At 45.0% G+C, this 13902-nt stretch overlaps 1 protein-coding gene across 1 annotated transcript in view; it reads right to left on the reverse strand.

The window, feature by feature from the left end:
- The window catches only part of DIPK1A (divergent protein kinase domain 1A), a 162132-nt gene that overhangs the window by 9560 nt on the left and 138670 nt on the right, over positions 1 to 13902 (reverse strand). The window contains exon 3 of the mRNA XM_075558460.1: positions 452 to 559. Within this exon, the coding sequence (XP_075414575.1) occupies positions 452 to 559 (108 nt within the window). The remainder of the gene's footprint in view (positions 1 to 451; positions 560 to 13902) is intronic.

A 13902-nucleotide genomic window follows, 5' to 3' on the forward strand; every position in this document is an offset into this window, starting at 1 on the left:
TCGTATGGCCGACTCCTTCACATCTGTTGCTCAGAACTGCAGTTTAATGCTTCGCACAGGTATGAACTCAGATGTTGTCTCAGAAAAGTCTTCCCCGATACCAGCTCCTGCCATCTCCCCTCTATAGAAGCTGCCATGTTCTAGTAATTATATTTACTTGTTTATCAGCTTGACTGATTTCTGTGTGCTCCTTTTGCCTCTTGGGAGAATGCAAGGTGCACAGGGAAGTAATCTTGTCGATCTCACTCATCACTGAGCTCCCCGTCCCTACACTGCGCGCGCACTGGGATCAGGGTGTTAGTAAAGAACCACTGAATGGGTCAAAACTTGTATGATTCAAATGTGTACCATGTCCTCGAGTTCTGGTTCAGGACCTCTGCTAACCATGCCGTGCGCCAAATGCCAAATGAAGAGAGCACTATCAACTTGGAGCGATTTTTCCGTGTCCTACCTGATTGGTGGGCGTGGTGGATAAGCATTTTCCAAAGTAAAGGCTTTCTGTGACGCACAGGCTGTTGCACGCCGGCCCGTCAATGACTCCAGTCTTGTACTTGTCACACTGCAAAGCAGAAAATAAGGAGGTAAGGTAGTTCACGAACAAGCTCATTCTGACTGAGGTGGACTCCTAATCTTGAAACTTTCCCCTATTTATCATGGCCTGAAGTTGTACGGCAGACCTAGGTAGGTACTCCAAGAATCCAGACACCCCGTTTTTCTTTAAAATGGCTCTAGTCTTTAAAATAAAAAATTTATTTTTAAAAACAAAGTTACCTCTGTCATTTTGTCACCCTTAAGATCATTTCTAAACAAGAAAGTAAACAAGGTACCCATAAGGCGCAATAAATGGGGCCAGCTGCCGATCAGTGGTGAGAGCCCAGGTGAGCGCTGAGATGAAACGCCCGTGGGAGCTTCCTTCGGTTCGCACACAGATCTGCCAGGGCACCAACTAAGCGGTACATCATCTGAGGGGCCGAATCAGCTCCCTGTTTGAAGGTGGCAGTTTTCTCTGAGAACTTTCCACCTCTCTCTTTGGGACATATCAGGGAAGTTAGGCCTGAAAAAAACCTAAAAAATGTTGTCTCTGCCATCTAGCCCAGAAGCAACAAAGCCCGCATGGAAGCAGCACACCAACATGTGCGATCATGAAGGGCCGAGGGGACCAGGTCTCAAACAACAAAGGTGGGGGGAAAATCACATTACCCTGAATGAGGGGAGTGCGTGATGGGGACCCAATGCCCATCTGCAGACAGCTGGACATCCCTTGCAGAGGGGTAGTGGGGAGGAGATGAGTCACTCGGGGTTCAGTGTAACAACAATGAAACTCAAAACCTTCCTCTAGTTCCTGAACGCTTCCTCCCCTCCCAATTATCATGACCCCAATTCTGCCTTGCGGACCTGGTTAGACCAGAGGATGCACAGCGGTGCAGTAGGGATCTGGAAACACAGGGAATCTAGGACGGATGAACCCCTCAGGACCAGCAGTGAGAGTGGCGACACCGGGAGGGAAGGGGGTGTAGAAAGGGAGAATCGATCTCGGGGATCTACATGTAACCTCCTCTCTGGGGGATGGGCAACAGGAAGGTAGGTGAAGGGAGACGCTGGGCAGTGTAAGATAAGATAAAATAATTTATAAGTTATTAAGGGTTCGTGGGGGGGGCGGGGAGGGAGGGGGAAGGAAAAAAGGAAAATGAGCTGATTTCAGGAACCCAAGCAGAAGGCAAATTTTGAGAATGATGAGGGCTACGAATGTATAAGGGTACTTTACTCAATTGATGTATGTATGGATTGTGATAAGAGTTGTATGAGCCCCAATAAAATGATTTATTAAAAAAATATTGTCTCTGAACAGAAAAATGGGTGACGGGAGATGTCGGACAGTATAAGATAGGACAAAATAATAATTTATAAATTATCAAGGGTTGATGAGGGAGAGGGGAGAGGGGAGGGGGGGAATGAGGAGCTGATGCCAGAGGCTTAAGTGGAGAGCAAATGTTTTGAGAATGATGAGGGCAACAAATGTACAAATGTGCTTGTCACAATTGATGGATGTACGGATTGTGATAAGAGTTGTATGAGTCCCCAATAAAATGATTAAAAAATACATTTAGTATATGAAAAAAAAGTTGCCTGTGTTAGAAGCAGACAGTTGATAAGTAGGGACTCTGCATCGTCGGTGGGCAGTTGCGGGGGAGATGTATGGGCTAAGCCAACCTGCGAGAGCCCCCCATGGACTAGCCTCTGCTGGAGTCCCTTGGACCACTGACCAGCCTCGCCCTCAGAAGGACTGAGGTGGAAAGTAGATCACTGCAGACACAGTCTAGGTTACAGTTTAGCACCCTGCCATTGGTGTTCCCTTTGACTCATTCTTAATTAGTTCTAGTTTTTATTCTTTTCTGCTTTCTGTTGGATCCACATGTTTCTGATTTTGTGCCCTTGAACTCCAGGACAGGTAACTGCATACGGACGGTAACCAGAGGAGTAGCTCTCCAGGGTTCTGACGAGGAAGGTGGAGTAACGAGGAGCCGATAATTATGCGCACAAGAGGGAAGAAAATGATCGCAAATTGAGGGTGCTGATGATCGCACAGCTCTTTTAAAGATATTTAAACACTGAATTGAAAGGTTTGTGAGTTATATGTCAATAAAATGGCTTAAAACAAACAAAGAAACATGAATCTTTATGTGTCTGTCTGGTTCACCTTCTCTCATTCTCACACATAACTCGGTGTCACGGCCCCACGCCTGCTCAGTTCCTGCCCCGGAAGGAAAAGCAGGCCCCGCCCACGCAGAGCATGAGGTTTCACACCAAATCTTTAAGAATTAGGAATAGGAAGAGCAATGACACCCTAAGCAAATAGCAGAGAAACAAACATAATGCCACGAAACAGGTAAAATACAGTTCTGTGAATTCAAAGGGCTTAATGAAACAAATTAAAATACGACATCAAAGCAGAAGTAACGATGAAGTAACAGATTGGGGAAAAGAAATTAAGAAAAGAAAAACAAGTCACATGCAAACACACAGGGATCTAAAAACCTGTGGAGGGACAGAATGAAAAGATAACAGAAAACAAACGAGGGCAAGCTTGAGAACAGTGAGCGAATGGAATGAAAATTTGCTTAAAAGAATTAGAAATAATTTGAGGCAAAACGACAGAAGACTAACCAACACATTCATGATGGAAAATGCAACAGAAAAAATTCCTCGAAATAGAATTTAAAAAATCATTTTATTGGGGACTTGTACAACTATTATCACAATCCATACATCCATTCATTGTGTCAAGTACATTTGTAGCCATCATCATTGTCAAAACATTTTCTTTCTACCTGAGCCCTTGGAATCAGCTCCTCCTTTCCCCCCTCCCTCCCTGCCCCCTAGAAATAGAACTTTTAAAACTTCAAATAATCAAAGGACATTTGAATCTACAGACCCCAGGGCAGAAGTCACAGCAACACCGGTCCTCCACCATCCCTGTCTGCACCACCAGACGCCCTTCTAGACAGACAGGTGTGGTCTGCAGGGGCTGCAGCACACTGCAAAAAGTAAGTTATAAAGGCCAACACTGGAAGGACAAAGAACTGGCAAATGTCCTACATGATCAGAAGGAAGGTGGGGTGGGGGGAGGCAAGGGGGGGGTACGTCCTCCAGAAAAAGATCCAAACCAAATGAATTCATAAAAACAGAAAGTGGACCATAAATTCTGATAGAGAACTAATTAATTTCTATAAATTGTCAATGGGCTAAGTTCAGCCACTGAAAGAAAATAAGCCAGCAAACAACATCAAAAAAGTTGAAAATAAAAAGATGTCAAACATAGTTACACTTGGACATCACCTTACAAAGGGTCACAAGGAAGAGAGGAGCCAGTCAGGGTGCAGTATAGCACCGAGGAAACATGCAACTTTCCTCTAGTTCTTTAATGCTTCCACCCATCCACTATCATGACCCCAATTATACTTTACCAATCTGGCTAGACCAGAGCATGCACAGGGGTACAGATAAGTGCTGGAAACACAGGGAATCCAGGACAGATAAACTCCTCAGGACCAATAATGAAGGTAGCAATACCAGGAGGGGTAGGGGAAGGTTGGGGGAGAAAGGGAGAACCAATCACAAGGATCTACATAGAACCTCTTCCCTGGGGGATGGACAACAGAAAAGTGGTTGAAGGGAGACAGTGGTGTAAGACATGAAAAAATTTTTTAATAAAATATCAAGGGTTCATGAGCTGATACCAAGGGCTCAAGTAGAAAGAACTTGTTTTGAGAATGATGATGGCAACATATGTACAAATGTGCATTACACAATGTATGTATGTATGTATGTATGTGCTTCACACAATGTATGTATGTTTGTATGTATGTATTGTGATAAGAGCTGTAGGAGCCCCCCAAAAATGATTTTTTTTAAAAGAAGAAAAAAAAATGAAGTCACAATCTTACACCAGAAGAGGCAGCATTTGAAATAAGCCCCCCAAAGCCCTTTATACAGACAAAATCCATGTACAAGTCACAATGACGGTGCCAGAGTCAGACGTTTCTATAAAGTAGCATGAATATTCATTAAGCAAAATTTATAAGGTATAAAAATAAGCCAAGATAAATGCGTTATAAACAGGAGACCCTAAATGAGTTTTCTTAATCCCAACAGACAACTAGAGAAGCTCATAAATATGTCTGAAAGAACTAAGAACCCTCCTGGAGCAGAGAACAGACTGCTCAAATGCCCTCGGAGCATTCGTAAAATTAAAGCCAAAGTTGAGACCGTGCCCCCAGCCACCATTCTCATGGAGCAGTTCTACAGGACAGGGGAGCTCACGCTTTCCAGCCCGCGAGCTACTTACAAAATGATCACGTCAAATGATCCACTGACTATAAACATGCAAAACCTGTATTTATTACATGTATTCATAAATGCACTGAGAATTCTTTATATGTACAATGGATGTTTATGTAACCGCATGACTCCATATGCACAACACAACACAATTAGCTATGTACATTTTGGTCATGACCTGAGTTTACTCTGATGACTTGCACTGGATGGAATGAGCCAGGGATGCATAGTCCGGACAGGAGCTGCTGACAGCCAGCCTAAGCAACTTCCAAATGATCATCCGTCATGGTGGAACAGTACTTAGACTTAATGACCTTTATGTGGGAAATGGCTGACTCACATAAAGAAGTGGAGCCGAATAATGCAGTCAAGGAGGTAGCACATTTTCTCAGGTTTGGGGACTTTCCCTCGGCGAGTAAGTTCCAGAACTGTTCATGCGCTCTAGGCTTCAGCTGAATGTCGCCTTGTAGTGTCAAAATCTCCCATTCCGTATGAAAGTGATACATTTTTGTCTTACTTGGTCCAGTGCCCCACTCACTGTAATACCTTTTCTTACGTTTAAGAGAAAAAACCCAAGGTCTAAAACTTGGCGATAACTTAGCTGTCAGTTTGCTGCACTCAGCGCAGTTGTTTGCGCATGCGTTTGACACCTAAGATTGCATCTGATTGGCTGCGCTGTATATCAGTTCAGTGATGGGATTGATGATAGGCTTACATCCATTTTTTAATGCCATGCGATCTACCCACACTACCTTTGTGATCGACGTATTGAGCTCCCCTGGTCTAGGACAAAGTACGAGTGGTCCACAGCGCTTCCAAGTCTGTCGATCTCGGATGGGAGCCGGTTGCCTCATCTCCACCCGCCTCCCCCTGGTTGTCCCCAGTGCAGCAGGTGGGTTCAAACGGCTGACCTTTCGCTGCGCAGTTGTAGTATCAGAACTCCTTACAGTACACTTAGTAGAAATGGCTGAAACAATATTCTATCACATGTTGACATAATAATAATAATAATAAGCAACAACTTAAAAACAAAACAAAACATTTTACTATGTGGAAAAATTTTAATGTTCTTTTAATACTTTGGTCAAAGAGAAAACCCAAATTGAAAATTTTAAGTGTCTGGGAAATGATAATAAACCTATCAGAAACCCCAAGATAAAATTAAAGAACTGGTTAAATAAGAACCCACTGTCCTGATTATGTTAAGGAACAAAAAAGGACAAAATACATGAATTAAAACCTTGAGAGAACAGAATAAACATAGTAAGATTCTAGTTATGTGTAGTACAGAATATGAAAAATTGCTAGACCTGGAAAGCAGATCTGAGGTTTCCAGCAAGTGTGGGAAGAGCGGAAAGAAGTTACAGCTTAATTAATGCAGGATTTCTATATGGGCTGCGCTGATAAAAATGTGTGGGAAATAGTGAGGTTGAACAACATTGGGAATATACACTTGAAAGTGTTAAAAGACCAACTTCTCTATACTTCATAGATTTTTCACCGCAATTTTACAGAATGGCTTCTGCTGTGTCCATGTGACTAAGAGAATCCCTCTGTCTGCGTCTTTTGATCTTAACCTTAGGTCTTTGGATTTCCTCAGTTGTCTTCTCCTTTTTTAATTGTTTTATTGGCATATACTGCAAATATAATGTAATTTAATAATTCAGCCATATTAAGAAGGGTTGTGCAATCACCACCAGTCAGTTTCAGAGGATTCTCTCCTCAAACTGATTATTGTCAGCTACCCGTTTCCCCATCCTCCCATGTCGTGACCTTAGGTAGTTATTAATTCAGTTACTGTCTCGGTAGCTTTATCCGTCCTGGAATTCATAGACATAAAATCATACATAACAAAATAGGAAGCAAACAAACAGCATAAAAACCAACAACAAGGACCAGACAAATCAGAGAAAAACCTCAACTGAAAAGAAAGCAAAACATATTAAAAACGTAAACAACTTTAAAATGGGTCAAAAGGAGATCAAATGATGTTATATTTTAACCTAATTATATCGGCCATAATCAACTATATAATACTGCTTCATAGCAAGGCTATCGCACTCCTGAACTGTGGTCCGAGGGGATTCAATGGAGGCTTCATCCGTGTGGGGACCCTGCAAATGGATCCACAGCCTTCTGCAAACTGAGTGTTGAAATTTAAGCTCTGATACCAGTCCCTCCTTCAGATTTAGATCTTATTAATTAAGATCCCTGGATCCCACAGGCTGGTTGGTGTGCTTCTTCCATATGGACTTAATTGACACATCTCTTAGATAGCTGCTTGTTTGAAGACAAACCTTGAAACCCGAGACACGAGTCTTTCCAATAGCCGGGCACCACCTGCTTTCTTCCCCACACTTTGCTGTGGCACCCATGTCTTCATTTTCTCAGCAATGTTTTAAAATCTCAGTGGCTTCCTGATTGCCCTTTCCCAGACAGAACTATCTCTGGTTTGCCCTGCCCGAGAGCTTCATGCTGCTGATGGATCATTTTGCCCAGCTCAGACTCCTCGGACCTTGTGACTTATTTGAGAGCCAACACTGTGGTTCCTCTTGTCTGAGATCGGGCTGAGAGCATGTTCCTGGCCTCCTGCTGGCACAGTGGTTACGGGCTGGGCTGCAAGGTCAGCAGTACAAAGCCACCAGCTGCTCTGAGGGAGAAAGACGGGGCTTTCCACTCCCGTAAGGAGTTAGTATTTCCTCACAGGGCACGTCTACCCTGTCCTATCCGGTTACTATGTGTTGGAACCGACTGGATGGCAGTGACTTTGGGGTTTTTTATCTTTTGGTATTTGATTTGGGGCTTAAAATTTTCACGGACTCTAATTGTACTCACTCCATGGAGAGCCCAGGAAAGGCTCCTCAGACCCTAATCCACTTCCTTGCCAACACTTCCTACCGTGTGCTGTGAGGTTACAGATGGTCCTACTAGTGGTCAAGAGTACCTCCCTGCCCTCCTGAGGGTAGAACTAAGGGGCAGCACCCTGGAGCTATTGCCCTTCAGTTACCCATGGCAGGAAAGCTCTTGGAGGAGCCCTCTCCTTTTGGCATGACTGTCAGTCACCACGAAGACCAGCGTAGAGAGGAGCGCTGTGACAGACACACGCACACCGGTACTCATGGCCACATTATTCACAACAGCCAAAAGGCCGAAACGACCTCAATGCGCATCAATGGATGAATGGATGACCAAAATGTGACCCGGTGGAATGCTACATGCAGTCAGTAGGAAAATGAAGTTTGATACAGACTATAACAGTATGGACGGAGTTGGAAGACATATGGGGTGAAATGTCAGACACAAAAGGACAACTAGTGTGTCTTATAGATCTCACTTATATAAAACGTCAAGGACAGGCAAGTGCCTAGAGACCAAAGTTCCTTAGCGATGACCAGGAGTGGGAAAGAGGGAAACTGGGGCTTTCACTCATGGGGGACTGAGTGTTGGCTAATAGAGATGGCAAATCACGCTGACAAAAGGGGAGCAGCCCAGACAACTGCTGTGCGTATAATAAACTGTACACCTGGGAGAGGACATCGGTAAAAGCTGTACGACAGAGAGCGGCTCCCGAGGCCGCAGTACAAGGAAACATCTGTGGGTCGGTTTCTTGATGTAGAGGGCTAGGGCCATGGTCTCACTGGATTCTAGGTAACTGGCCTGTTGTTTAAAAAAATTAGTGTTTTTGTTCTACCTCCTCCTTCCTCATGTAGTGCCTGGGGTCTTAAAAGCTTGAAAGAGACCCTCCGAGGTATGACAATTGTTCTCTTTTTGCCCGAGGAACAAAAGAGGAGGCTGAGTCAGAATAGGAAGAACAGATGCAGCTAATCGTGTCCAGGAGAATGGCCGCCCTTGCCATGAGACCAGAACAGAACGGTACCCAGTTATAATTCCTGAACATTAACATCAAAGATTTCATAGAAAAATCTTGATCAGAAGGGAGAAAATGCAGAACAGAATTTCAGGTGTTCACGTAATCCCTATCTATACATATATCATCTCATGTCATGGAAGATGGAAGAACCCCTGAAGCTACTGCCCCGAGAAAACCTGTCCATCAAAGTACCCCATCCCGTCAAAGCAAACAAACAAACTGACCTCGTGAGGCAGCCTGCCTTGAGCGCTGTGCTCTCTGAGGGACGACTCGCGGGGTTACACAGGTAACTTGGGGGCAGGACATTTATCTCGAGGAGAAAAAGCTCAGAAAAGGAGGGTGAATGTGCGTGTACAACTTGAAGACTTTAAAGAATGTCAATAAACTGTGCATGGAGAAATGTGAACTGTGCTTATTTTGCTGTATATATGCTAGATATCACACAAAAAGAAAATAAATATAATTTGTGCATGAGTATGTACACTCATGTATACGTATACATATAAACTAACAAAAACTAAATTCACTGCCATTGACTCGATGCTGACTCATCGTGACCCTATAGCACAGGGTAGAACTGTCCTTGTGAGTTTCTGAGGCTGTAACCGTAGGAGACTAGAAAGCCCTGGCTTTCCCCCTTAGAGGGGCTGGTGGTTTTGAACTGCTGACCTTGCAGATCGCAGCTCAACTCTTAACCACTATGCCACTAGGGCTCGTGCATATGTGTACATAGAAAATTTTAGGTGACTTGTTCATCGAGCAATCCAGTTCCTGAACGTCGGAAGATGGATGGGTGCTCCGTGTGTTCTTTCATCTGGTCAACCTCTGGCGGCAGATGGTCAGCAGTCCGCTTGGCTCCTTCACGGAGGTTCCTCACTAAGGCACAGCAGGAGGGGTCCAGTGGCCTCACTAAGGGCACTGCTTAGGGTTCTCAAGGAGTGTAAGCCACACAGACCACAACAAACTCTCAGCACAAACAATAAGTCAGCAATTAAGCAACAGATTAAAATCAAACAGACACATTTGGAAACTAAAAAAGCACATTCTTAAATATTTTGTGGGTTAAAGTAGGAATTACTATGGAAATAAAGAATATTTAGGTATGTCCAAACACCAAAGACACATCTAACAAAACTTGTGGGATCCAGTCAAAGCTGCCCTTCGATGGGAATTTAATGCTGATAAAAACAATAGGCTGAGTAGAATATGAAGAGGCTTACCACACCTTCCTCACATAAACCAAAGCATCCAGAGACCAAATCCCCAAAACAGTAGAAAGAAGGAATAATAAAAGCTGCAATTAAGAGAAAAATGATAATACACAAAGCTGTTCCTGACATTTTTAATAAAGGACATAAATCTTTAAGTACGGTGGATCACAAGAGAATAAGAGCAGGCACAAAAGCAGTGTCGGAAAGAACACGGTGGTGACGTTGTTAACTGATGGCTTTAAGACAATACATTTGCAGTGAAGAAACGGTTTTCTAGTCAAATAAGATGTACGAGGGACGAGAAAAGCTCTCACCAAAAGCCGTTCTTCCAGTCAAAGCAAAGCCAGATGGAGACTCAGCATAGTGCCGGGGCACCACCGGCTAGAGCGGTTTCAAGAGTAAAACTGGGTCACAACATAAATGCCCATCAACCGAGAATGGCTAAACGGTGATATTGAAAACGAAAGCATGAGGCACATACAGAGCCACATGGAGAACAAATGTTAAGTGAGAAAAATGCGGATTATCATGAGGGGTCAGTGCCATAGAAACATAAAGAGCAGCACTATAGCGTGTTTACGGACCCCCGACATGCGGTCAAAGTACAAAGCGTCGCTAGGTCAGGATCCAGGGGTCCGATGGTGTGGTGGCTACAGGCCGGGCTGCTAGCCAGTCAGCAGTTTGGAAAGCCCAGTCGCCCACAGAGGAAAGAGGAGGCTTTCTACTTGGTCACGAGTTGCAGTCCCAGGACCCCCCGGGGCAGGTCTACCCTGTCCTAGAGGGTCCCTAGAGGCAGAACTTACTTGTTGGCGAGCGCTGTGCTGTTGGAGGTGATAGTTCCTTCCGGGAAGAGAAGGAGGCTACTGAGTAGTCCACCGAGGGCTTCAAGTGTGCATGTAATTTTGTTGTTGTTAAAAATGAAGCAAATATGGCAAAAGGGTAAGATTTTTAAGGAGATGGTAGTAAGTCATAACTGTCAGTGATACTGACAATATTATTATAAGAGCTTTTCTCCTGACCCTCACAAATCTCCCTATGAAATAAATATTATCACCCTCTCATCTTACTGATAAAGAAACGGAGGCAAGAGACGTTAAGAAGACAGGCTGAGGAACTTCTGCACAAGGCGGAGCTGGAACCGGGACCCAGACAGTCTATCTCCAGAGCCCGAGCGTTCAATCGTCCCCATATATGGAGTGGAAAATGTGCGCAGCGTGAGACGCTCCTCCCCGGAGGTCCCGCTGAAGAGCTCTGGCTACAAGCAAGCCTCCCCTCGAGCACATCCAAGCAGGAGCAGGACTTTGCCGCAGTGCCCGACCCAGGCCAGGCGTGCATAACGAGAGCTTTGTGAATGGATGCAGGAACGTGCCGCAGGCTGGCTTCTTATTTAGAGACAGTGTATGTCCGTCTGGGTGGACTAGAGAAACAGATTCACAGACACTCATATGTGTGTAAAAAGGCCTTTATATAGAGAGCAATTGTACCTTAAGAAAGCATCCCAGCCCAGTCCAGATCAAGTCCATAAGTCCGATATTAGCCCATGTGTCTGAGACCAGTCTGTAAATTCCTCCACAGACTCATGCAACACATGCGACGATGCTGAATGCAGGAAGATCACAGGCCAGTGAGTGGAAAGTCTTGTGGATCCGGTGTCGGTGGAAGCATCTCAACACTGGCAGGGGTCTCGACGTGGCTCCTCCAGCTCCAGGCTCTGGCTGCATCAGTGCAGCTCCATGTGGCTGTCAACAGGAATGTCTCCCAGGGAGAGAGTGTGTCTCACCTCCAGGAAGGAAGACAGGCATTCACAGAATCCTTAGAAGAAGGCCATGCCCACACAGAGGCCTCATTGGCTGTGACCTGACAGGCTAGACTCTGCTCCTTCGCAAGTTGACAGATTATGTAACTGCCCCAGCGGACATCCTCTTCTCCACAACTTCTGGGTTAGGGCTTGAGGTCTAGCCCGTTCAACTGTTCCGGACCTTTTACGCCTCGATCCTGAGGAACTCTGCCTCTAGGCCAAGATTCAAAGGTGGTCCTCTCCACAATACCAAGCTTCCGGTGACCAGTCTGGTGGCGGTGTATTTCCTTCATGAGCCTGTGTTCTGACTCCCTTCTTGCTTTATGCTCCCAAACCTAACATCCTTTTACTCACCTTGTTTTTCTGATGGAAAGTGAGCATTGAAGGCAGAGACGTGGGCCCCAGTCATCTTTGGATCTCCTCCTCGCCTGGAATTCACCGACACTGGCATCAAGTCAATGCTGACCCACAGCGATTCTAGAGGGTTTCCGAGACCATAACTCTTTATGGGAGTAGAAAGCCCTGCCTTTCTCCCTCGGAGTGGCTGGTGACTTCAAACGGCTGACGGTGTGGTTAGTTAGCAGCCCAACTCGATAGCCCACTACGCCCCCAGGGCTCCTCTCTAGTCTAGCACATGGCAAGGGATTATGCAGTTGGGGGATTTGGTGTCCAGAAAATATCTGTTAAATAACGGGCATAGAGAATATAGCAACTCTGAATTTTTAAAACCCACTGAAAGTAAATGAAGACTTTCCCATATCTAATATATATATATATATATATACATTTTGAGCATAAACCAGTATCTTATCAATAAAATATTAAAACAGATTATTTTGGCATTGAATGACGTCTTGTTTTGAGCAAAGCCCTCAAGGCAGCCTTGCATCAAAGCCGTTGCAAAGAACAGCTCTCAGCTTGTGGCTTCCATGGAAAACCAAGAGCACATTCTCCACATGCTTGTAGGAAAAGGACTGGCCACAATGGTTGTGCTTTGTCTCTCAGGCACCACCACATACACAAGATGTAATCACTGTCGGCAACATGATCTTGTAAATAAATACACATGGATTATAAAGAATGTACAACGCTAGAATAAGACGGCCGCAGAAAACATCCAGGGTATTTCCAGAGCTAAGATTTCTTTAGCTTCCATGAACTAGCTGCGCTTTTCCGCACAGACTACATACCACCAGCAGATGGCACGCTTGAGCTGTTTAATGGAGCGGGTCAAATTGAGGGGATAAATGAATAGGCTGTGGAAACGATCACAAGGGGTGGGGGGTGATAACAAACACAGGTACTAAGTTCTAGGTAATTTTCTAGATTCATGTTTTAAAATATATGTTTCAGATAAATGTATCAATTTCTCCCTTTAAATACAGCTCCCCCCCCCCCTTTGTCTTAACCATGCTCCAAAACCTCTGGCCGCCTCACCAGGAGGCCTTGTCAACAGTCACCATTCTCTTGTCTGTTTCTCCAACCTTCCCTCCTTCCCTCACTATTCCACATGCTCCAAATCTCTGCACACACACACACACACACACACACACACACACACACACACACACACGTCCTCTCTGCTTTCTCCCTTCTGTTATGTCTGCAATCTATTAACTTTCAATTCCATATTCCAGGAACCTTTACAGCCCTTTTATGTCTTGATCAAGTTGAACCAATGTGTGAGATTTTGCTGATTAAAACATTAGGATTTATTGGCAAACTCTAACTTGGCTGCCCGCGGGGGAACCGGAATCGAAGGATGGGTCCCTGGTGGTGCAAGCACGTAGCACCGCTGGAGGGTTTGCGTCCTCTCGACATCACGCCAGAAGGCGGAAAGGAAGGCCCGGCGATTGACTTTGGCACAAGCACCGTGAACCACTCGACGGGGCACAGGTCTCGTCTCACACACATTCCGTCTCCCGGGGCCGGGCTTCTGCCAGGTGCTGCTGCTGTGTCCCAGAGAAGACGTGTCGAGGGTCACTTGTTTAGGATTTTGGCTGCCTGATGCACATTGTAAAGGTGTCAGAAGCCTGGCTGCTTCCGCTCTGAGTAAATATCACGTGCGCCCTCACAGAAGAGACTATAGGACATGTTTTGTGACTGTTTGCTAATAAATGCCTATCGGTACAGCACAAACTGTTTTTACTGAAGTGAAACAATAAACGTATGTGGGAACAGTT

The sequence above is a fragment of the Tenrec ecaudatus genome, chromosome 1, assembly GCF_050624435.1.
Source record: "Tenrec ecaudatus isolate mTenEca1 chromosome 1, mTenEca1.hap1, whole genome shotgun sequence".
In the NCBI taxonomy this organism is placed as follows: domain Eukaryota; kingdom Metazoa; phylum Chordata; class Mammalia; order Afrosoricida; family Tenrecidae; genus Tenrec; species Tenrec ecaudatus.